Genomic DNA, 25,860 nt, shown 5'->3' with positions numbered 1-25,860 from the left:
TAAGTTTGTTTTTTAATTAATATAGACTACTTTACTAAGTTGCACAATGATGTCCATGTCTATGATTGATCATCCACTTATCATAGGACAATTTTATTACGTAATTAAAACAGAAGGACACTCGAGTACTTATGCTAAAGCAATATAGAATGTTACGATCATACCTTAAACTAACGAAGAAAATCAAATCAATGATATTGTTCTAAGATGGGAAAAAAAGGTGCACTTCCGCAGTCCAATCATACACTAACCTTTAGCCTTTAGGTCAAAAGTAATGATTTAGAGTTCTGAAGAAACAGATTTGGAAGAATCAACTTTGTCTTGTAGTGAATTAGGAAGATAAATTTATCGATGATTGATTATTAATAGTTTGATTTTCTTTTGTTAGTTGCATAATTGCATGTATATTTGTGCATGGCCGAAGCCCTACATAATAGTAATCATCATGTATGTATGTTCTTTGATAGAATTTGATCGCAGCACATGATGAAGGAGATGACAAAAATAATACTCCAAAAATATTTTCATTAACAAAAGTACGGTGCACAATTTGTAAAGAGAATTATTTATTTTTTAACCAAGTGATTGAATTTAAATGACTAATAAATTCTACTTAAAAATTGTTCGTAATAAAATTCAGGTTTTATCTGAAGAGATAAAAGAGAGGGTAAAGAACTCATTTGGTGGACTGATGGAAGAAATACTCCGAGCTGGATGTTGGAATCTGAGTATGAGATGATCGACGATGCAAAGGGACGGCCATCAGAGCCAAAAAGGACTATCGATATTGATTCTTTTCAGTCGTAATAAAATTCAAGTTTTATCTGAAGAGATAAAAGAGAGGGTAAAGAACTCATTTAGTGGATTGATGGAAGAAATACTCTAATCAGAAGGTTAAAAACACAATATATTAGAATTGGAAGTGGATTCCTTATAATCTCAATCATCCCATTTTAACCATTAATTATAATGTTTTAGTTTATTTATTTACTTATTTATTGAGTATCTTTTGATTATGATTATGATCGAACTATTTTCATTTTTTTATAAGCATCGAACTATTTTCATTGCATAGTATGAAAATCATGTCTCAATTCTCTAACCTTTACCAAATTGGTGGCATTATGTTAGAATTAAACTGCAAAAATTGATTAACATAAACATAATGGTTACAAGAGAATTAAGGATAAAAACAGACACATACTACTATGAAATTTAGAAGTTACACAAAGTCACAAACTATCCCATTTTACACCATGTGGACAATTTTACAAGAAAACCCTTAAGTACCCAAAATTACTTTACTCTACCAAGTAGTTAACTTGAATACTCTTAGGTAGAGAAGAACCCATAAACCCACTATCCCAATTTCTATCACCCAAACAAAGCCTAAAATGTATACCCTCCTTCCCTCCAAAGTTAACTGTTTCTAAACTGCTTTGAAAAATGTCTTTCAGCCATTTCTCAAACATTTTGTTAGTGAAAAAACAACAACACCCCAAACACATTTCTTTAATCACTTTTTCATCTACACTTAAATTCACCACTTTTTGTTTACCACAAACATCTTCAAATGACCCTTTAATTTTAAACAGAAAAAATTCTGTCTTTTCTCTGTCTTTATCTGAATTTGTGTTAAACTCAAACTTGTTCTCAATTGAATCAAGAAACCCATTTGAGTTCAATGGATTAACTATAGCTTCTCTAGTTAAATCACTTGAAATTGAGCTACTTTCCCTTTTTTCTTTACCTTCACCATTTTCTTCTTCTTCATCAGCTTTCATGTTCAGATCAAGAGTGTTAGTGTTACTGTTAAAGCTTGATTGTCTTAAAAATCCAGTCTTTTTGCTTCCTTGCTCAGAAATCAATAACCCCTTTTCATTCTCTTCAATTCTAGGGTTCTTGATTTTGGAAAACAAATCCAATTCAGCTTTTCTCTTGGGGCTCAAGAAATTAGGTTTAATTTCACTGATTTGCCATAACAAATTGATAACAGGTTTTTTGTTCTTCTCTTCAATGCTTGTGGATCCACCTTTTGTCAATATGAATATTACTTGACCTAAATTCCCTTCTTTGCTACTTAAAGTTTCAAACTTTCCCTTTTCATATCCATCAGAGAGAAATTTCATGAATTGGGTATCAGCAAAATCAACATTTTCTATTAAAACCACAAGTTGTTGATGTGTTCTTAATGCTCCTAATAGCATTTCAGAAAATGGGGCTATTGAAGTTTCCTTTTTTAGCATATCCAATTGAAGGACCAAATCAGCTGAACCAAAAACTGATTCTGCAATAGCAAGTGTTAATCTTCTTTTGCCTATGAAATCATTGCCTTGTAAAAGAAACCATGTAAATATAGTTTCACTTTGTTTCGTTGATTTGGTATCGGTTAAGGCCTTTGCTATTGAAGTAATAGTTTCAGATTGCCATGGCACATTCTCCTGCAATAGTTTACAAACATGAGCTTGTTGCAGTTTTGTATCAGTTATATTTCCCACCTTTTCACTTGAATCACCATTTCCAAGTGTAAGACTGATCTTTACTTCTTTACCTTCCATGCTTACAAGGGAATCAAAGACTGGCTTTGTTGCTTGCCTATTATCATTGAAATTGAACTCAATAGTGCTGCATGATTGTTGGCGACGGAATCGAGGTGTAAGATTGGAGGTATAAGATATGGAACTTGATGAGTTGTTGGGGTTTGAACTGTTATTGTTGCTCCAGTTCCAGTGGTTCTGATGCTGTTTGTTTTGATGGAGGCAGTGGCACAGTCTATTCCATTTTCTTTTCAGCTCAGTTAATCCATCCTGAAAATATTGAATTATTCATAAGCCAATAGTACTAACTTAGTTGTGTTTTGATTTTATCTTTAGTTTTATAAAAAAGAGGTACTTAACATTTGATATTTGATAGTACACAATATTGAGGTATGCCTAATTCAATACTCTAATTTACTATTAAACATTGTTGCTCAATAACTGATGAAAGATGAAGCTATGAAGCACCGACACTTCTCAGATTAGGCGTGTCCGGTGTCGGACACGTGTTGGTGTCGGACAGCGACATGATATCGACACTTATGATTACACTGATTTATGTCATTTTCTCAAATTATTATCGGTGTCGACGTGTCAGTGTCCGTGTTGTGTCAGGTGTCTGTGTTCATGTTCGTGCTTCACAATCATTCATTGGTGTTGGACTATAAATAGATGAACAAAAAAAATTAAGTTTCCATTAAATGATTTGGTACCTTCTTTTGTTCTTCTGTGCCATGAGACTGAAGCCAGAAAGGCAATGTTTTGTTCTGTTCAGGTTTGAGAAATTGAGCTTCTTTTTCATAATTTGAGGCACATTCTTCACAGCAAATAAGCTTATCCTCTTGCTCCTTATTACTACTAAAGGGCTTTGTTTCCATCATATGATGAGATAGATTCTGAGAGATAGTCATCTTTGAATCAAGAACACTGCAAAATAAGTGCAGAAATTCAACATCCAGAATGGAACAAATTTGCACTATAAAGTTTTGAACATATAGTAACACCACATCATAAAATGCTTTTAGTTATTTAAAAATAAAACAAAATTTTTACTACTCTTTCCTCTTTATTTTCCTTTTAGATAAAGTGTAGTTATTGTTTGTCTCCAACTCAAAATAATTTGACTGCTTAATGTGTAAGAGGTTTGTTATATACTGACAAACTAAAGTGAGGCAGAAAGAAAAACTCTGCTTGCTTCATATTTGCCTCACTACCAACCAACAATGCTTTTAGCATGTGTTCTGCCATAGCTCAGTAACCGTACATATTCCTCAACAAATTGCAAAACAGATTAATAACCTTTCAAAAACATCATCAGAACTAGACAACACTTTTATGTACTTATGTTTACCTTTCTTTTTTGGTTGCAATTTATAAGTCATTATCAAGAATTTTACTATGCATTAAATAAAACAAAATTAAGAACACATGTTATATTGTTAATAAGTTAGTGCATGTTTAGATACATAAATCACAGTGACATATTGAGCTTTTGTTGAAGCTACAAAGTGTAGTTTTTTGTCATAATCACGGTCACACACCGTGATTCTACCAAATTCACCGTAAATTGTCACCGTGATTCTGCCAAATTCACAGTAAATCCAAACATGTACTTAGTATTTGTACTTAGTGTTTTTGGCATTGAACCAAGCTAGTTGTTATTGTTATTCATTGAGTATAAAATTACCTGGAAGAAGAATGAAGGGTTAAGCCAAGTCCAGTTGATGTATTCATCAACTCAGTTCTCTTTGGTGGAGAAAACAGAACTGAGTTAAACTCTGAAGAATTGTACTTAGCAGTAGTAGCAGCCATGAAATGGTTCTGTCTGAAATTGCTAAGGTTAATGGTTTCTCTATGATTCTCACTAGTAGAAGGTGAACAAGGAGATGAAAACACACCACCACCAGAACTATTATAACATTTAAAAACAGAATTAGAAGGTGAACAAGAGTCTTCTAAATTGTTCTTAACAAGAGTGCTAGAAAATCCAGCTTCTCTCATAACCCTACTAACACTAGGATCATCAAGAATAGATATAATAAGCTGTTCAAGCTCAACTTTCACAGTAAGAACTGTTTGCTGCTGCTGTTGTTGCTGCTGCTGTTCTATGGAACCTCTTCTTTGATGGGCTTGTGCTCTTTTCAATGCAGCAATGAGAGCATTGGAAAGTGAAGGCTGAGAGTGAATCAAAGGAGAAGGTGTAGTTGGTAACCTGTTAAGAGCTACATTGAAACAAAGCTCAAGAGCTCTAGATTGAAGTGGATGTTGTGAAGTTTGGTGGTGAGATTGATGAGATTTAAGACATGCCCTTTTGAAAGAACTTAATCTTAAGGTTAGCAAAGTGATGGCTACATGTAAAGGAGTGACCTGTGGATGGCCTCTCCTTCTAGCCAACACAAGAGAATGCTTCAAAACTGAAGCAGCCTCTGCTGTGAGGGTCTGCTGCAATGCACAACCTCCTGAGCGCATCACTTGATATATACACCCCCCCTTATACACCTCCCTATTTGTCTTAGGAAGCTGGTTTCGTTACTCTCTTTTTTCTATTACACAGAACTATGGAACTAACTGAATGAGTTTCAAAAGGAGAGAGAGTGAGAGAGAGAATGAAAGGTCTAGCAAATAGGTTTTAGAAATACAAGAACTATGCCTCACTTCTTTCTTTATACTTCTTGTCACTCATCACTTTTCTTTTTTCTTTAATTCTCTTTTTGTTTTAGTTTAAAGAGGCAACTTTTGTTTTTTGTTTTTTGCTTTTTCACTCTCTCTCTCTCTCTCTCTCTCTCTCTCTCTCTCTCTCTCTCTCTCTCTCTCTCTCTCTCTCTCTCTCTCTCTCTCTCTCTAATTTGTAGTGCAGTTAACAGTTCTCACATATTTTTATTTTACCCCTTTGTTATCAAGAAAATGGACTATAGTAATCTAAAAGTTTGGCCAAGAAATAAGTAAAGGCCGAAGCTCAATACTATATGATACGCGGCATTTATGCGAGTTTATTAGAAAATTGCAGTTCTTTCAATAGCCGTTATACTCATTTTGATTACTGTTATAATATGCAAATTGAGCTACCTTAAGCGTACATACGAATAATAATATTATCCGTATATATAGTGTTTAACACAGTTCAAATTATAGAGTAATTTAGTTAACCATTATGTATTAGTACTTAACTATTTTAAAGTGATTAATTAATATATACTAGTAGAAGTGATGTAGAGTATTATGTATGTCTGATCTTGAGATCAGCTTGATATTCATGCATAAATATAAGTATGAAAAGCTGAAGATGACAGTCATCTACAGCATTAACTGCAGGCTGCATGCTTCTGCCACAATATAGTACTAGTATGTTATGTTATGCATGCATGTTTTTCCATGTTCATTAATTACTCTAATTTGATTTACTGAAATTGTTTGCCTGTATATGAAATTAGAGAATAGAACAATATTAATGTGGACCCGCAATCAAAACTTTTCACTTGGATCGGAGAGTTTCCCACCATTTTCCACATCATCATCTTTTGAATACACAGACAAAGCCAGCATTAATTCAAAAAAGTTACTACAGGGAAAAAAAGAAACCAATGTCACAATTTTTATTTTCAAAAAGAAAGCAAAGAAGTTGATAGATTATTCATTATTCGTTGTGATCGCAGTATAATTTTTGTAACATAATTCTTAAAATTGAGAGTTGAACCTGACTCAACCCTATAAAACCGATTTATAAGGTGAAGATTACCTCTTACTTATAAACTCTTGTATAGGTCAACTCACATCCGATGTGAGACTTCTTAACAATGATCAATCACAATAGCAGAAACACTGGTCGCACATTTTGCGGCAATATCAAAGTTTGCATCGTAACCGCAACTACGATCAAGTGCGATAGCGACCACGATTTAGTACCATTGGTTACATTTATGTGAATAATTGTTCTCATTTTTGTATGAAATGAATATGCAGAATTAATGTTGAACAGGACCACTTGAATATATTTGATTCTTGAAGTTGTGTTATTGTGTCTCTCCCTGTTGAAGCCAATCCTCGTAGAGAAACAGTATTATAATATTCCACAAAAAGCAAAATTGTGTCTGCTATGATCTAAAGCATTATTGATTCTTTTTCACCAAACTGCAATAACCTTTTGTCTTAATGTAATCATCTCTACCTGTTCCAACCACTTGTTCATAACTTTTGTATTAGCCATATATATAAAGGAACCAAAAAACTGATAAATACTGTTGTATGTAAATAATCGACAATTTTCAGAGTTTTTCTATTCACGCCATTACTTTTACTCTCATATTCATTACTATAGTATACGGTAACATCTTTTTGGTTTCTTGGTCGACACTAGAAAATTAACTTCACTAAAGTTTTGTCGTGAGCTTTTAGTAATCTACTTTCCTTTTAATTTATCTTTTCACTTTATTTAAAGTTTTAAATATGATTTTTATCTTCTTTTTCTGTGTGAAATTTGTTCTTATTATTTTTAGAAAAAAAGTTTACATTTGAAGTTTGAACTTTGAACTAAGTAACTTTACAAATTTGTGTAAGAATTGTTCCCACCGGAAATTGAACTTAGGTTCTTTCTGTTAGAATCAGAGATACACAAAAATAGGAAAATAGAAAGACGGCTAGGGTTTCATATAATACCAATAGCTTAACATTACAAAAAAGGTTACTGGAGAGAATATATAATAAAACCTAATGGACTCTAAACTAATAGGCCCAATAACATAGACTATTATTTTATTATCTAACACCTACTCTCAAACTCATGATGCATCAACAAGAAGCATTATGAGTTTGTCAAACAAAATACGAAAATAAAATAAACTACCAAATAAAATAAACTTCTAACATCACCCCTCAAGCTAAAGCTTACTAAGCTTTAAGCTTGTTACAAATTAGCCCTGACAACAAATCAACCAAATTAAGATCACGATCAACGCAGCAATTTACCATCAAAGAGGGGAGAACCAAATCAAATTAATCAAACATCCAATCCAATGCAGTCCAAGCTAACCATAAACCAAATCAATCGAACAAATTCAAACTAAACCAATCATAAGAATCAATAGGGAGAAGTGCAATCAATCAGAAGAAGTGCAATAGGGAGAAGTGCAATGCAATCAGAAGAGAAGCGCAATAGGGGGAGAAGTGCAATAGGGGGAGAAATGCAATACAATCAGAAAAGAAGTGCAATAGGGGGAGAAGTGCAATACAATCAGAAGAAGTGTAATAGGGAGAAGTGCAATGCAATCAGAAGAGGTGCAATAGGGGGAGAAGTGCAATACAATCAGAAGAAGTGCAATAGGGAGAAGTGCAATACAATCAGAAGTGCAATAGGGAGAAATGCAATGCAATCAGAAGAGAAGTGCAATAGAGGGAGAAGTGCAATGCAATCAGAAGAAGTGCAATAGGGGGAGAAGTGCAATGCAAAAGAAGTGCAACAGGGAGAAGTGCAATACAATCAGAAGAAGTGCAATCAAAGAGAACCAAACCAACTGAAACCAAACAAACCAATTATATTTCATGCCGAAACACACACCATCTTTCTTCAAAGATGACCCTTGCAAAAACTCATATCATGAACGAAGCCGCTTCATCACGTACCACTCATATAATCATATGCAAAGCCATCACAACTTTTATGCATAGCCACCGAATCATGCATGTGAACAAATTTCCACATCTTGCCTTTCCTTAATGAACAAATGCCAAAAACAATTCTGACCAACCACTAAACGCAATGGCACAGTAGCACAATTCTCACAAATCAATCCCATGAGATTGAAATTGATCTTCAAAACACCAAATTCAATGGCAAACATATAACTTACAAGAGCCAAACTTCAAAAGCTAAATCAAACACGTTCCCAAACTTTTGACCAACCAAACAAATGGATCAAAGTGAACAACGATGACCAATGAATAAATTAAATCCAACGAACCAAACCGAGATCAATAAATGCAATCTTCAAAACACATAGTTTCCCAAAATTTTGGGAATTCAATAACGGAAGAAATGAACAATTCAAGGAGGATCGAAACAAGCTCTCGATACCATGTTAGAATCAGAGATACACAAAAATAGGAAAATAGAAAGACGGCTAGGGTTTCATATAATACCAATAGCTTAACATTACAAAAAATGTTACTGGAGAGAATATATAATAAAACCTAATGGACTCTAAACTAATAGGCCCAATAACACTTTCGAACGATTGTCTTAAGAGAAGTTCATTAACTATCCTACTTAAGTCAAATATCTTGGTTACCATGAAACACAGACATTCCTCAAATTAGTCTGTCTCGTGTCGGACACGTGCCAATGTCGAACACCGACACTTATGATTACACTTAATTATGTCATTTTTTCAAATTATTAGTGTCGACGTGTCAGTATCCATGTTGTGTCCAGTGTCCTATCCGTGCATCATAGCTTGATTTATGAAATTCACATGAAGTATATATAATATTTACACTAGTGAAGTATTAATTCTCATGCAAAATATATACAGTTACTACTTACAAAACATATTAGACATAACTTTGTTACTTTGAGCACTGTGTATGAAGGAAGCATAGATGATAGGGGTCCTCACGTAGTCACATTATTTTGACTCTATGCAAAGATTCCAAACATGATATGTTTATATTATCATGAGATAATTAATCATTATCATTATAGAGCTAATACTACCTACCTAATATTCAAAGAAAAATTATAGAGCTAATTCATCTTTGAATTATATGGTGCTGATTCCAAGACTATATATATGCGATCTGTAAAGAGTTTAAGGTAGAAGATTAAAGAAAAAAGAATTTTTTTTTTATGTTAAAGAAAAAAAAAGAGGAAATAGAAAAAGAATTTTTCTTAGTTCTTACTATAGACATTAATCTCAAAACGTGGTACTTAAGCTTTCTCAAAGAATTCCCAACAAAAATTTAAATCCATCAATCAAATTGAAATCAATTTATCAAAATATGTTTAAAGCTTTCTCATTATTTTTTTGGTAAATACAGCATACTCCTATATCTATGCAAGATATAATTTTGCTTTTCTCGCCACTTTCTACTATATTTATTCTAAAATGGTGACATTTTATTTTTTATTTTTTTTACGATGGAACTGATGATTGAACTTATGACCTCTAACACAAGAGCAGGACACGTAAGTAGATTTGCATATGATACCCACAACTAACTTGTAACAAACTTTTATTTCACATGCATATAGTTTGTTCTTATTGGTTGATAGATAAATATCCCCAAATTATCAAGGGATAAATTAGAAGAAAAAAAAAATCATCTTATTTACATCTTGCATGTGGCCCATTATTTTTAAATGAAGAGATTTTTATTTTTTTTTGAATTAAACTTTGCATTAATATCTTAAAATGTTGAATGAAGTTTTGGTGTCCAAACTATAATTACTCTTCCCAAATGTTATTTGCTTTCCTAGTGACAGAAGAGTGTGGAGGGGAAGGGGATCTTTGTTCTTTAAGCACTCTTTATAGCTTTTCTTCCAATTAAAGAAGAAACACAACTAAGTAGATAATAACGAGGTTCACTCATTTTAAGGGTCATCAATATATCTATCCTTTAACAAAACAAAAAGGATGAAATCATTGAAACATTATATTTGAACGTTTGAAAAGTGAAGAAGGAATTATGAGATCGGATTTCTCTGCTTAGAAGAAAAGGATCTCTTTATGGAATTTATTGTGAATGTGTATTTACCAAGAATTGAATAATTTTGCAACTCAGCAGAATGATTTGGTTTGCATGTTCCCTGACAGATTTTCAACAAAGCATGGAGTTAAATTTAGAGGATTTATTAACCAAGACAAATTAATAGTCTTAGAAAGTGGTGTATAATTCACTTGTGTAGATACTCTTGTTCAATGTGGATAATTTTTCAGGCTCGTCTCGTGACATTCAATAGTGTTATTAGAGTCGATAGTTCGTAGAAAATTTGTTCTAAACAAAGATGGTCAGACAATATATATTTAGTTGACGTAATAACAACATGCGTGTGTGTTTTTTTTTTTTTTTTGATAAGCACATGCAAGTGTATGTGAATGAAATTATGAATAATTCAAAAAAAAAATATTGATTTGTCAAATTTTACTCGTAGCAGTCCTAAGAATTAGGAACGAAATTATTTGACAGTACCCAATGTTATTTTATACTTTCTCCGGGTTTTTTTTTTTTGAACCAAATACTTTCTCCGGTTTTAAATATAAGCAAAAGTCAAAATGTATTTGGCTCAAATTTAAACTAAATATATTTTGACTTTTGTTTATATTTAAGATCGGATGGAGTATATGACTAAATTTATATATAGTAAGTAGTTAAATATAGAGATCAAATTAATAATAAAATAGTTAAAATATATAATCTAATTGATAATAAATAATTAAATATAAAGACCAACTTAAGATCATCATATAGTTACATACTAACTTGTAAAAAATGATATGTTATGTCTGTTTTCATCTAACAATTTCTCAAAAATCATATTTGTTTTTACATACACTGTTTCTATACAAAGTGGTTAACTTAAGTACAAAGAAACAACGATGTGGCAAAATTTGAAAGAAAAAAAGTGTAATTGTAAAGATATCAATATATAGTCACTAGCTACTACATTAATATCGAATCAAATAGTTTGTAGACCTTTTGAAAATATTTCAAAGAATCATGCATAATAATGTTGTGTTGTATAGTCTATGAATATAGTTTTTCAAATATTGAATTTTACTAAACGGTTCAGCTTGTTGTTCGTATACATTTTGTTCATGTGTAATTATCTTATATATAATTATATATTTCATTTAATAACCTCTATTACAATGCTCTCAAGTTACTCTCATCTCTCCACCGATCACACACACTATCAACAATCACATTCAACATAGGTGTGTATGTGGGACATCACCAACATTACAACTATCACATTTACTTACTCTCTATTTTTTCTTTCTTTTAAGGCTATGGTACATCTTGAAATCAAAGAAAGTAAAAGGTTAGGACAAAAAAGTAAAGTGATGAAAGTAAGTATATGTTCCTTTATTTCTCTATCCCTCTTTTTATATTTATGCAAGACAATTGACAACCTAGCCCATCATTGTTGCCACACTATATATCTTTGTACGCTGATCCCTATAAAAATGTCATGGATCTCATTCTTTCTCTTTTGTTTTACTTATTTATCACATTGTATATTGGAGACACTCCTTTAGCTAAAGACCGCATAAATAAATCAAGAAAGAAGTTGTATTATATTTGAAAAGCTAAGAGAATATAGCTAGAAAGAATAACTTCATGGTGACTAAGGATTTTAGATTTCTTTCCATATTGTCTCTACCACTTTGAATATCAAATATAAAGGGATTCTATGGCACCTAATGTGTAAATTGGATTATTTAACATTATTGTTTTAAGGCATTAATTACTTTCATATTGATAAGTTGGGTGTGCCGAAATATACTAACTAACTATTGTCGTCTTTAAAATTTTGAGTGTCATGTACGAAGTATAAAATTAATGTCCAATTATTTTTACGAGTGACACGTTCGCGCACACATGTAATAAGTGAAAATTTTGGTGCCTAAAGAAATGGGGCATATTGCTTGGCCACATCCTTTGGGCCACCACTAATGCTAACAATAAAAACATTTGTTAAGGTAGCAAAAAAATCACCATAATATTTCTATGTTTATATTATTAATTAATGTCTCAAGAATACTCATTAGCATTTTTCTAAATTTAATTAAGCAAGTTGTCTTCTTTTTTTGTTTCCCCGCATAGAATGCCTCCATAAAAAATCCTATTTAAGAGCACTAATTTGAGCACATCTCTAAACTAAAATTCGGACATTATTTTGCCACGATGCGATAATTTAATTTCTTCTTCAAGGGTCAACCCCATTTTTAATAGATTCTCTTTCTATCATGTTTTAGGTTAAGTTTATGATGTATAAATGGGACAAAACTCGTGCTTTAAAGTTTAATATGATTATTCAATTGTCCGATTATGAATTTGGTAGTCCTACTATATAAAGCCATATATAAGATTTTGTTGCCAAGAATTGTACATATAAGATTAATAAATTTGAAGTTAATACAAAATGGTTTCATAATATAAATTTGCATTGTACATAAATACTTATCAAAAAAAGAAAAAACTTACACGACGATTGCTACTTGAGTATAGTGTTATTAATGTTAGTTATACGTACTTATATAACTTGGTGAGAATATTTAACAACATGGGGATGTAGCTCAAATGGTAGAGCGCCCGCTTTGCATGCGGGAGGTACAGGGTTCGATCCCCTGCATCTCCAATATTTTTATAAAACACTGAACCTCCTTTTTCATAATCGCTTCTGTATTATTATCTCAGTGTAATTAATTATTCAGCAATGAGATTGAAAGCTTCAATCATGTTCTCATGTCCCAATTCAAAAAGTTTGCTCTTTCCATAAAACCATAAAATATTTTATTTACTTATCACTCCTTAGATTATGTCATCATGAATATTTTCATCATCAATTTATTATGATTTCTTATTGTTTCATCTTAGACATGGTCAGATTATGGAATTAAACTGAATAAAATATACTTTTTTTTCTTAAAATAATAAAAGGTACTTGTTCAAAACTAGAAAATAAAAAATACAATAAGAACAAAATAATATAACGCGAAAACTTTAAAATTGAAGATAAAAATCACAGCAGTTGTCTAATCCAACTAAATAATATATATATATATATATATATATATATATATATAACTGTTATGTGAAAAACTAGATCAAGAGTTTCGACTTATGTATCTTATAGAGAAATATATAACTTTGATCTCTCTCTTCGTATACAACATATTAAGCAACGCCTGATTTTTTCAACATGTATATTTTCGACCAACACCGACACAGACAGCTAAAATTGTTGCAGAAATTAAAGATGAAATAATTGATGTAGAAAAAGCTTTTGTTTGGGATTAGCTGAATAGTTGATAAGAACAACATGATTGATAGGAAAAATGGCAGGGTGGGGGTAGAGCACAGAACAGAATGTTAGGATACATATATGAGAAACAAAACAGAAGAAAACAAAGCCTTATTAGCTATGCAGTGTAATAGGTCAGAGGCTACTATAATCAGAACAAACAAAATCTGCATATCTGTTTCTGCTGGGATAAAAATAGACCTTTCAAAACACAACTTTGAACTTAATTTGATGGTATTTGATTCTTCACAAACTATGCATGTGTGTCTGCACAATGCTGGTTTTTGAATAGACCTCTTTCTCAACTACTACTCTTGTGTCCATATTCTATTTCTATTATTAATGTAATGTAATTCCTACAATGCACATTAGCCTCTTAACAAGTCTTACCTTAGCTTTTGTTTTCCTTCTCTTTTAACAAAAAAAAGTATTAACAAAATTAGTTGACAACAAAAATATTAATCAAATAATAAACGAAAATTAAGGAATTATGTTAGGGTTTATTTCATGTGGATGGTATTTATTTTTAATTAATTTTATATTTTAGTAATTTTACTAATTTAATAACGGTAATTTGGTTCTCGCCAAAATGGAATGACTTTCTCCACTTGTTTATTTTGATTGATGGGAAGAGGAACGGGTTCATGATCTTCATATAAAACTTGTTGATTTCAGATGGACTCGAAGTTGTGGTGAACAAATTGACGTTGCAAAGACTGAGCGAAAACGGTAAGGGGTGCACACACAAAGAATGTCATTGCGTGGGGATGTGATTATAGCCAAGCTGGAGGATAACTCAGAGCTAGTGCTATTTTACTAAATTGTACATATGTAGAGTTCTTTTGCAACCACATTTTTAGCTCATATTCATATTTTCTTTGATATCTCCATTTATATTCATGATTAACATATTTTAAAAGTAATTCCTTTATTTGATTTGTTAAAGCATATATGATTAACATATTGTAAATTATTAGAGTATGTACTTAAGCATCATAATTGTAACTAAAGAAGAATGATTTAGTCAGTTACAGCTGTGCTGATGTGGCACCAGTCTGTTAGAAGTTAGTTTAGCTTAGTGATGACATATGTACTTAAGCATCATAATTTAAATAGAATAGTTTTTTTTATTTTTACTTTGTTGCAATAAACACATAAAAAGTAAAACACATAATAAACACACAAACACAAACCTAAAAAAAATAAAATAAACGCATAAAAAGTGCAATTACTATGATATTTGTAGATGTAAAATTGTCAATAGAACCCACAAAATTTTATATAAACATAAAATTAATCTCATGGTCTGCATAGTACTATTTCATAACCACTAAATATTCATATCATGGTCTTTAGTCATAGTCAATACTCCCTCCGTCCCAAAAAGAATGACCCAGTTGACCGAAACACGCATGCCAATGCATAACTTTGGCGACTAATATCTTTAATTGTATAATAGTAAAAATTATAAAAAATTGATATTTTGAAAATACTCATCGAGACGAATCTAACAACATCTTATATGTTAATATTTATTTTTATTTATTAGTAGAAAAATATGGTCAAAACAATATATATGAATAGTGCATATATTCAAAATGAGTCATTCTTTTTGGGACGGAGGGAGTATATTTACTTTCTTGATCATATCAAAAAAATCCTCCAATGTGATCTCAACATGCTTGCTTGCCAAAAAGATTTATGACTCCAAAGTTAAAGTACGACTAAGGACAATCAATATATTCCTTCCAAATCATTCTAACTTTATTTCATCTCAATCCAAAAATGTGAAAGAAAGATCGGAAAAGAATGCAATGCTAGCTGAGAGAGAATTGATAAGGGTATTAGTTCAGATTTTTTTATATCTAAAAGAGAATAAGTATATTGTATATATTATTTGGAATTATTATCTCAAATTATTTCATATTGCCCTTAAACCTGTCCCATGCATATATTCTGAGGCACTGTGGGGGGTAGGGGGTGGGGGTGTGTCCGACACAACAATTGAGATAGAGTTGATGTGCCTAGTTTTCAATCTGTCTTCCCCTTTTGTCCATTTCAATTCAATTATTCGCATCCTTACATCTCAATATATATAATACTCCCTCCGGTCCTTATTATAAGGAACAATTTGATAAAAACACACATACCAAGAAACTTTATCTTTCTTAATAAAAATTCTAAAATTTTACAATCTATTCCAAAACTAACCTTGGTGTATTAATTTATTCTTAGGGAATATGTCACTCTAATTAATGCATAACTTTGGAATTGATACAATTTAATAAGGGTAGAAATGGAATTGTAAGAATAAATTTAATGATTGTTTCTTATAAAAAGGACCAAATTTTTTTTCCAAATTGTTCCTTATAAAAAGGACCGGAGGGAGTATAATATTAATAAAATGGTCCCTTAAAGATATTTTTGGTTTTAGATTGGTCCCTTAAAGAAAAAAGGTCTAAATAGGTCTCTTAAAGAAAAAAATGTCTGAATAGGACCAAACTGATTAACGGATATGTCTTTAAGGGACCTATTCAGACATTTTTTTTCTTTAAGGGACCAATGTGAAACCAAAAATGTCTTTAAGGGACCATTTTACTAATTAAGCCTATAATATATGCATTTATATTATAAAACATATATAATTATTGGATCTTGCTAACGGGTGCCCCCGGGGCACTCTTTAAGCATTCTAATTAAAGAAATTTTTTATTCAAAAAATCAAACACTACAATTTTCAATGCATTGACTTTACGCATTCCCATAAAAGTTTTATAAAAAACTTACTATTTAAGGTCTTAAAGAGTGCCCCGAAGACACTCGTTAGCATTTCCCATAATTATTTATTAACATAAATATTAATTTGTTCTTCTATGTTAATTAACTTATGAATACAAATGTGGGATGCAATACCTCAACTGGTTTGATCAGCTAAGGTTTAGAGGTGTAAAAGGATTCAGATTCAAGTTTCGGAAAATTTCTATTTCTATACAAGTTATTAAAAGTTTTTCATTGAGAAGATTTAACTATTTTCTTAAGAATTTTAGACTATAATGAAGTATGAATTGGACAATGTAAAGCATGTCTTGGTTAGCTTTTATTTGTACTCAAAATAAAGAAAAAGGGGATTAAAGTCGTTATCATGGATCTGATCAGTTTGCAGCATTTTGATGTGCGCAAGATAGGAGTAAGTAGTAATAACTTTTGAGGCAAAAGCTTTTAAGTAACAGATTCAAATTTAGATTATTAAGAATAAAAAGTTGCCACTATTATAGTCAAAAAGCTTCACAGATCACCTTTAAGCCTTTTTTTTTTTTGGACCCCGCTTTATTGAGTAATAATAACTAATAAGAAATTGATCTACTCCTACTATGTATTTAAATCATTGGATTGAGTATCAAATCAAAAAAAGCTTCCCTCATATCTTTATTTTGATGTCCTCAATGCTCAAGCATGCATCAATCTACAAAATCAATGAATTCCACTTAACAGACATAACAATGGAATGTAATTTGGTCTCTTAGGATTGAGTGTGTGCATTGCATAATCACTTTTCACAAAACAGTCTAATGTAATTTGGATTTCTTGTAGTTGAAATTTGCGATCAAGTAGTCGGAATATCAATGGTCATTAGTCTAAAAAAAATGTAGATTTTTATGATTCAAAATATCAAATTTAAATCTGGACTGTCTGATATTTATCGAACGATTGTAAAAAAATTCCGACCGTATGAAAATATGGAGAATCCTTGACCTTCAATAATAGAGATGATCAAGTTAAGTTGAGAATATATATTGAGAGAAAATTAAGAAGGGAATAAGCTCTGACTTAAGGAAGCATAAAGGAAAATGACAAGGTGAATGAAGCCAATATTAAGTTGCAACTAACAAACAATATCTTTGAAGTTTGAATTAAAAACGCATGCAACATCAAGCTGACACACAAGCTATGAGCTTAGTCTCTCTTTCAATATGGCTCTCCTTTTCAAGTTTCTCTCTTAGCATGGATTCTCTTTGGCATTTCTAAAATTCCATCACTTCTCTCAAGAGATAGTACTAGATTCTACTTCACACTTTTTTGTCTTCTCGATCTCATAATCTATAGAATGAATGCACATTCTTGAGTGAATATATAATTAAATTAAATAACATAAGTAGTATGATTATGTCTACCACCTTTAAATTTTGCATGGAATTTTAAGTGTACTTAATTAGCTAGAGGATGAATGATCCTTTTTTTGTCACTTTAATTAATTATTCTTCTTAAGCTTTTTACCTTTAATAAAAAGACTCCACTTCCACTCTTAGTGTCATTATTGCAGCTGAGTTGGTGGGGATGCATAGGTTGCTTTTATCAATTTTGGTTTATGCTTTTTTGGTAGGAATGTCTCTTTGCTTGAGCTTATGAATCTACTCTTTCATTTCTTTATTCTTATACTTAGTGCCAATGCTTTATCACACTTTGACAGTGACAATAGTGGAATATTCTTAATACTATCTTTGTTTACTCTTATTCTGCTTAAAAGCCAGAATATCACAAATTTGTATTCATACAATCATATATACATAGGAATAGAGCTGTCAAAATGGTCTCTCCATTGTGTTGGCATGAAAAGGTCCAAAAAAGTAGAATTTGGACTATTAAGCCCAAGTTAAAAGAGAATTTTCTTAGCCTGGCCCATATAAGCACGAGTCTATGACGGGCTAGCCCGTCCGAGCTTTAGATTGCCCATATAAGCCCACAATAATAAATATATTTCTTTATGGATATTAATAAAATATTTTTAAATATTACCGATATTAGTTATTAAGTGCAAAAGTATTTAACAGATGCATAATAACACTTCTCACACTCGGGGTGTGTTTGGTTTGAGGGGAAGAAAGAAAATTACGGAAACTTCTTTCAAACCAAACACACCACGACCGAGGTGTATCATTTTAATTATGTTGCTGTTGTTGATACATAGTACTCTATTGGTGGTTAGGGAGTAGCCTAGGTGGTGCGTTTCAAGACACTTGAATAACAGCTTACTTTAAGGATCAGCCAACACAACTAAATGAATCATTCACGTACATTTTGTCAATTGGTCCCTCTATTAGATCATCTCCTTGCAGTTTCCATACATTTCTATTGTATGCCTCTTCAGATAAGATATTTAAGCCTTAGAGGTTCCCTTTATCGCGTAATAAATTGAAGAAGAAATATTCAAGTTAACCTTCATTTCTCGTTATTCATCTCATTTTTAAGCTCGCTCAATCTAGTTGGGGTGAGTTATCAGATTTGCAGGACTGGTGACGGAATAGCAAACCAACGACTAAACCACTCATACACAAGAACAAGCGTCAAGGGTCACATTTGCAGACAGCATGGTCAAAGAGTCAACTGAACTAGCAAGATATATCATTTTCATATGCAGTGCTACTCAACAATCTTAAGTTACATTTCTAGAGCATTGATATCAGGAGGTTCTAATACAGAAACTCAAATTCGCCCGATCTTCAATTGGAAGAGCCAGAAAATCTGAAAGTTTCAAAACTAATTTCTTATGTTGCACCACGTTCCTGTCAGTGGTCAGTCAATTGATATACAAGAATTTACAAGTGCCAAAAATAATTAAAATAGTAAGTTGAGGTTCCAATATCTACATAGGCATTTACACCTACATTTATCCTACTACTATAGCAATGAAAGAATCTTCTAAGCATTCTATACTATATTACCCGCATAACTTCAGATTGGAGGTGACACACAAACCAACTGTGTTGATAGAGCAGGACAAGTTGCACCTCCGGAAGCATCAATCAAAATGGTAAAATCACACTCATGCAAGACTGTGGTAACGGCTGTCAAGAATCACTAATAAGTCTTGGATACCTGAGAGTAAAGAAGTCGTGCATACTTTCAGGGTTTGCTTATTACAAGAGCAACAACCCTTAACTACTTGTAATCAATTCGACCTTCTTTCCTACCATGCAAATGATGAGGAATTTTTTCCTCTTGGTCCATACTTTGTCTTTCTTGATCAGCATTTCTAGTCACGATTCTTAAAGGGTGTGCCTCAGTGTTGAACACCCATTCATCAAGAGAGATAACTGAAGGAGGTGAAAACAAGAGATAGAGATACTTGAGGGTTTCTGCAAGGAAGAAGCTCTGCATCATATTATCTTTGTCGCCTGTATTCACCTGGGTATTCAACCATGGCTTAGTTATGTTCCATAGTGCACACAAGTTAAAAAAAGAAAACCATAATCTTTGATAATGCATGAGAAAATCTTCCTCATAAAGAAAAAGCAATCTATGAACCCAATCTGTTCTCGATAAAACGTACATTACTTAATCATCTCATGCAGTCAATTTCTATAGGATTTTCCTCTCTTTATTAGCACATTTTGGTAACGCGATTATATGTGCCAAACAGAACAAGTTCGCAACAAAACATGAAAACTTAATAAAAATATTCCAAGGCTAAGAAAGCAAATCATTTTGGAGAAAAAGAGAAGGGCTTAAGAATTTCTTACATCTTTGAGTCCAACATATCCTCCCTCAGTGCGAGAGTTATTTTCAAATGCTTGGAAAATATCCCAACCCCAATCTTGGTATGTTTTGTTTTTAGTGAAACGCCAGAGGTAGAACAGTGACTCGATTGTTTCAGGTCTTTGGATATTCCATGAGGTACCAACATTCATATCCTACAATTATATTTACCTTAGCACATAGCATCTAAAGGGTATTTGAAGAACAATGAGAGAACGAAAGATCCGAACCTCTCCCGTGCGAAAGTAATAGTTCTCCCCTGCTAATTTAGTTGGTGTAGACTGGTAAAAATTGTAGCAGGTCCATGCAAGCTGCACAATTAGATGCAACATAATTCAGTAGAAGTTTGAAAGAAAAATGGCAAACGAATCCAATAAATTTTGCACAAATTAGCACTTGTCACTAATAAACGTCCTTAGAAAAAATTAATTAATAAATGTTCATTTAGATCTAAAACATTGGATGCTTTGCAGTATGGTCAGATAGAGAAGTTACAGTATGGCTTCTGGATGCAATCTAGTTCTTTATTCTGTTTTGAAATCTGAATGATGGTTCCAATTCCTAGGGTAAAAGGCAAGAGTAATGTGGGGATTAAAATCAAGCAAAAATTATTGACAGAAATTTTGTTGGTCTTAATAAAAGGACTGGAAGTGTAATGAAACAAAACATAGGTAGCAAAAACACCTGGGCATTAAATACATTTACCAAACAAAACCACTGCAAGCATTAAATATGCTAAGAACTTGAGGCAAGCTTCAGCTTGCTTACTCGATAAGCCATCAATCAACAACAAATTACAGATAAAATATTAAGGGTAATTTAATGTATATGATGATTAATTAATTCAGCACTTATTGTTCTTAGAAATATAAAATCCTCCACCAGACAGCTTAAGCGCTTAGAAGAATTGATCCTTTGGTATTATATTTCTTCAACAAAAATGCAAGGTAACTTGCAAAAAATCAGGTTTTGCAGCACCTTTTGGAAGGCATTTCCTCTTCCAATGTTCCAAAGGCTTCTTACCTTTACCTATTAATGTATAGACATATTTTTCCTTTTCGTTCCCCGTTTACAAGAAGATTATCAAAACCCGAACAGTTTGAACTGCCCGAAGATTTGAAGACAAATTGGGTGATGACGAATTCAGCAAATACTTCTAAAGCATTACCTCCTCTGCAAGAGCCATAATTTTGTCGCCTTCTCCAGGGCGGCCATAGCCAGATGATCCCAAAGCGAGCATTCCAGGAACAAAACATGCTAATTCATCCATCTGAAAAAGAGACAAGAAGATCAAATAATTATTTTCCATAACATATACATCTAAATTAAATAAATTGCCTTTCCAAATAGCACCTTGTCAAATAGTGAATTTCCAAGTTTCTCAGATATGTACACAAAAGATGACGGTGTTGACTTCTTAATCAAGCTTTGAAGACCTTTCATTGATGTCTCCCACATGTCCCTGGATACACGTTTTCTCGCACATTTAAATATAGGGTCATGCTAAACAGTACCCCTGGGGCACTAGTTAAGCATACTAAAAAAGGAAACAAATGATAAAGTTAATGATGTGAGAGAATAATTTTTCACATCATTAAAACATTGAATGCACAATTTACGAGATAAAACTTCTATATTTGTATTCTTAACTAGTGCCCCGGGGGCACCGTTTAGCATTTTCCTTAAATATATAGGAATCCAGATGTAGGCTTATTTCAAAGTTTAAACTTCCATAACGAAGTAAAGCAAAAAAAAGGGCATGCAAGATGATTGTAGCATTTTTGGAACAAACAGAAATGAAAATTCACAATTTTGGGTGCAGGGTCTATGAAAGACATTATATACTTTGGCTTCTTTCATAAATTTATGGCAACCAAATATGTGCATGGTGCATTATTAAGAGGCAGAGTCAAGTGCATGACTTGTTACACAAGATAGCTGGACTGATAACTTCTTATCATGCAGAGACAACAAAATATGCAATTTTCAAAGGACAATAGACATTCCAAGTTTTACCTGTAAAACTTTACCATTTCAGTCTTGTTTCCTTGTATCCAAGCCTTGAGCAGATACTCATAGAAGCTGCAACACAGTAATCAGCGGCTTTTTAAATATGTGAAGAATGAAGTGACTAGAAATTGTCAAGACATCTACAATCTAGCGATGGTTGAGCAAGCTAGTTGATATTTTCAACATATTTTCGCACTGCTAGTACCGTTGAACAGAAGACAAGCAATCAGTTGAGTTGAATAATCAATTCTAGTATTAGTTGCCCAACTTCTTATTAAATATGTAATTATAACATGTGCCTGCATGGAAACATCTCTATTCACGAGGTGCAACCATCACTAAGTTGCATGTCAACATATTAAAACACTGACCACCTTTGCAATTGTTAAACATCAAAAACTCCAGTTTATTCCATGTTCCCAGTAACCATAATGCATGATGGGCAACTGAATTAGATCATTAAGTTCTATATCAAATTCAGTTTATAATCACACTATTCAATTCCATAGAAGGTTGACAACCCATCTCTATCTTCCAAATTCCAAAAAGGCTCGTCAATAAGTTAAACAAAATTTAGCTAAAAGTTTCCACCGAATTTTCTTTTAAGACATAATTAACCGTTTTAACCAAAATGGCCAGCAAGTGTAAGATAGCATCATGAAATGATAATGCTATAAGATGTTATCAGTATCATCACCTATCACCCATAGCACCAAATGTAATTGATCCAGCTGATTTAGTTCCAGTTAGTGGATTAAGATATATGGGAAGCAACCCATCCTTAGGAAAAGTTCTATGAAGCTCTTTGATGACCTTCTCAGCCTGAAATATCAGAAGGTCATTACCTCAAAATTGACATAATATTAAGAATAAACTTCCACTCTCTTTCACAATCACAACATTCCCAAAATCAGTACACTTAGGGTGAGCAAAACTCAAAAACAATAATGTGTGGGCTTAGTTCACCTCAAAAGAAGAGATTAACAAAGTTGAAAACTAATGATTGCCAAGAGTATATAATATTCTGGAAATCCATCATAAGCGGCAAAAGATTACCGTTTCCTGGTACTTGGGATCTTTTGTCCTTTGAGAGAGAGCTATAAATTCAAGCTGCTCTGAACCAGAATCTGCAAGAATACTGTTCCCCTAGTATCGGAGAACAAATTATTAAGAACATAAAACGCACAACAGCTGAGAAAATATTCCTAGTTTCTTTATAGACTATTTCTATCAATGCATTTCTAATAGTAAATAGATGCAAATAAGGTTCATTATTTTTTTTCAATTAAATCAAATCAGATAACATTATCCAAGAAAACATAGAGAGTAGACAGACTACAAACCTAACAGAAGTAGTGGATTTTAAGTTAATAATATTACTATGACAGGGACTTGGGTATTATGGGATGCCCAAGTCCCACATCAGGTAATATGGGATACTTGGTGGAGTGTTTAATTGGTTTGGTTTTTTCCACCTTAATAGCTAGCTTTTAAGGAAGGGTTCCCCATGTGCTCAGATACATTAACAATTGATATCAGAGCTAGATAGTGGTGGCTCAAAAAGGACTACCTACAAAGGGGCTGACTGGAAAGGCCGAGTAAAGTGTTGTAGAGCGCATTCGTAGGGACGTCGACTCTTAGGGACGGTTCTAAAGGATAGGAACTTGGGTATTATGGGGTGCCCAAATCTCTCGTTGCGTAGTATGGGAAGCTCGGTGGATTTGGGTATTATGAGGTCCCCAAGTCCCACATCGAGTAGTACTCGAAAATTCGTATTAGCAGTGCACATGAATCATGATTATACAAAGATTAAACAGTATCCAAGTCACCATGTTTAAGTCCTTGACAATAGACCACAGTTATGAAAGAATGTTTTCTGATATAAAATAGTGTCTTTATATGTATGGAATTAGCTTTCGGAAAGTAACTGAAGTATGTAGTAAGGCCCAAACATACCCGCGTCCACCTAGGGTTATTTGTATTTCCATAAGCCAAGTTAATTCTGTTATAAGGGATTCCTGAAGGTGTATTCCAAGCAGGCAGCAGCTTATCTGCAAGATCTCTAGCCTTTTCGAGGAAGACTTCATCTCCAGAGAGATCATAAGCACTAAGAAGCCCACCCAAAATTCTGAATAGTGAACATAACCAAAATAATAGACCGGTGAGTGAAAATGGACTACAAAGCATACGCAACATATGCTGCAATTGGCGAAGTTACAGCAAACTATCATGCAGTTGAGAAAGAACTTCAATAAATATAAGATTGAACCTTCTAATTCAACCTTATGGTTGTCTCGAACACGCTAACTTCGATGTTCTTGTTGAAATACAATGATTTCGCAATCCACCTGCAATATTTATTACATTAGATGCTTTAAATGTAGCCAACCTAAAATATGACGAAGAAGAACTCACTCTTTAGCTCTTTTGAATTGGTCATCAAGGCCCATTATAAATAATGTGTCAAGAGAATCTACTAAAGTTGCTCCTAGACCGCCAAAATTATCAACACCATTCATCGATCGAGGCTACGAGACGAAAAACAAGCTAATTAGTTGTAAAATTCAGATTTCATCAAGATGGGAATTGAATATAGCAAAATATTTACAAGGGGAAACACCTTAAGTTCATCCTTTCCCCAAGCATATTTTTCATAAGATGTCCATGCATGAATCATAGCATCTTTAACTTTTTCTCTTCTTTGTAAGCTAATAGGATCATCCTCAAAAGAAACACCCTTTGTGAATGTATTAATTTTTTCATGAATTTGAATACTTTCTCCTGAGCCTTTTACATCACCAGTTATACCTTCCAGCTGACATTTCAAATAACTCAAATTAACCCACCAAAAAAATCTCAAATTTAATAATAAATTGTTATAAATGAGCATAAAAAACAAGTCTTTGAATAATAAAAAATTGTAATTTGCAGATCTTACTGTTTTTTGCAAACGTGTAACCTCTTGTTTTAGTCTCAAAATATCCTCCTAAATAAAAAATGAAGCAGGTTAATTAAAAATGAAAACTTTTAAAAATTAATGAAAGGGAATAACAATATAGAATAATAATTATTACTTGGTGTTCTCTGTTGAGTAATTGGCGATCATAAACAAACCATGCAAGAGAGATGAAAAGGAGAAGGAGAAGTGCAAATCGTTTAGGTCTTTTAATGTAATAACGAGGTTGAACATAACGCAATGCCGATGAAGATGAATAATTTTTCCTCGCCATGTGTGTTTGTTAAAATGATGATGATAAATTAGAATGTTAATTGAATGAATCGAAGAAATAACATTGGATTGAAACAAAGAATGATGGAAAAGGAAAAAAGAAGTAACAAGTGTGAGGTTACATGTAAGAAATGTGGGGAATAAATGTCGGAAGAGTTTATGCGATCCACCATTTTGGAAGGAACGAGAGAGAGAGAGAGAGAGAGAGAGAGAGAGAGAGAGAGAGAGAGAGATTACATGTGTGTGTGTGTGTGTGGTGAAATGAAACTCATCATGAACATAAATTAAATCTTAATAAATTATTAAGAGGTGGTGTAAAAAAATCTAATTTTTGTAAAAATTTATTTTTTAAATTATAGATCAAACTTATATACTTATAATTGATAAGTTAAATTTGCTTCTAAAAAAATTGATAATTTAATTTTGAAATAAATCTAAAATGAAGATTTTATTTTTAATTTAGAAATTTAAATGTTGGGAATATTAATTAAAAAAATATTAATATTAACCCACTTGGGGTTGATCTAGTA

General features: G+C 32.4%; 2 protein-coding genes and 1 non-coding gene across 3 annotated transcripts; 1 reads left to right on the top strand and 2 right to left on the bottom strand.

Annotated features, from left to right (window-relative positions):
- Nucleotides 1-1,127: 1,127 nt before the first annotated feature.
- On the bottom strand, nt 1,128-5,448 carry LOC123906042 (protein SMAX1-LIKE 4-like). Its single transcript, XM_045955878.1, has 3 exons — nt 4,225-5,448; nt 3,251-3,464; nt 1,128-2,807 (listed from the first exon to the last, which is right to left on the bottom strand). The coding sequence occupies exons 1-3, from the start codon at nt 5,004-5,006 to the stop codon at nt 1,302-1,304; spliced, it is 2,502 nt and encodes an 833-aa protein (XP_045811834.1). The 5' UTR covers nt 5,007-5,448; the 3' UTR covers nt 1,128-1,301.
- Nucleotides 5,449-12,818: 7,370 nt separating this feature from the next.
- Nucleotides 12,819-12,891, top strand: TRNAA-UGC. The gene has a single exon. It is a non-coding gene; the product is annotated as a tRNA-Ala (tRNA).
- Nucleotides 12,892-18,935: 6,044 nt separating this feature from the next.
- LOC123906041 (mannosyl-oligosaccharide 1,2-alpha-mannosidase MNS1-like) lies at nt 18,936-25,605 on the bottom strand. Its single transcript, XM_045955877.1, has 14 exons — nt 25,176-25,605; nt 25,040-25,087; nt 24,722-24,916; nt 24,517-24,629; nt 24,384-24,449; nt 24,058-24,229; nt 23,158-23,247; nt 22,799-22,923; nt 22,108-22,173; nt 21,445-21,553; nt 21,260-21,361; nt 20,322-20,402; nt 20,076-20,246; nt 18,936-19,740 (listed from the first exon to the last, which is right to left on the bottom strand). Exons 1-14 carry the CDS (start codon nt 25,329-25,331, stop codon nt 19,495-19,497), a joined length of 1,740 nt encoding a protein of 579 aa, XP_045811833.1. The 5' UTR covers nt 25,332-25,605; the 3' UTR covers nt 18,936-19,494.
- Nucleotides 25,606-25,860: the final 255 nt, after the last annotated feature.

The sequence above is a fragment of the Trifolium pratense genome, linkage group LG2 (genome assembly GCF_020283565.1).
Source record: "Trifolium pratense cultivar HEN17-A07 linkage group LG2, ARS_RC_1.1, whole genome shotgun sequence".
Classification (NCBI taxonomy): Eukaryota; Viridiplantae; Streptophyta; class Magnoliopsida; order Fabales; family Fabaceae; genus Trifolium; species Trifolium pratense.
This window is presented reverse-complemented; position numbering and strand designations above follow the sequence as displayed.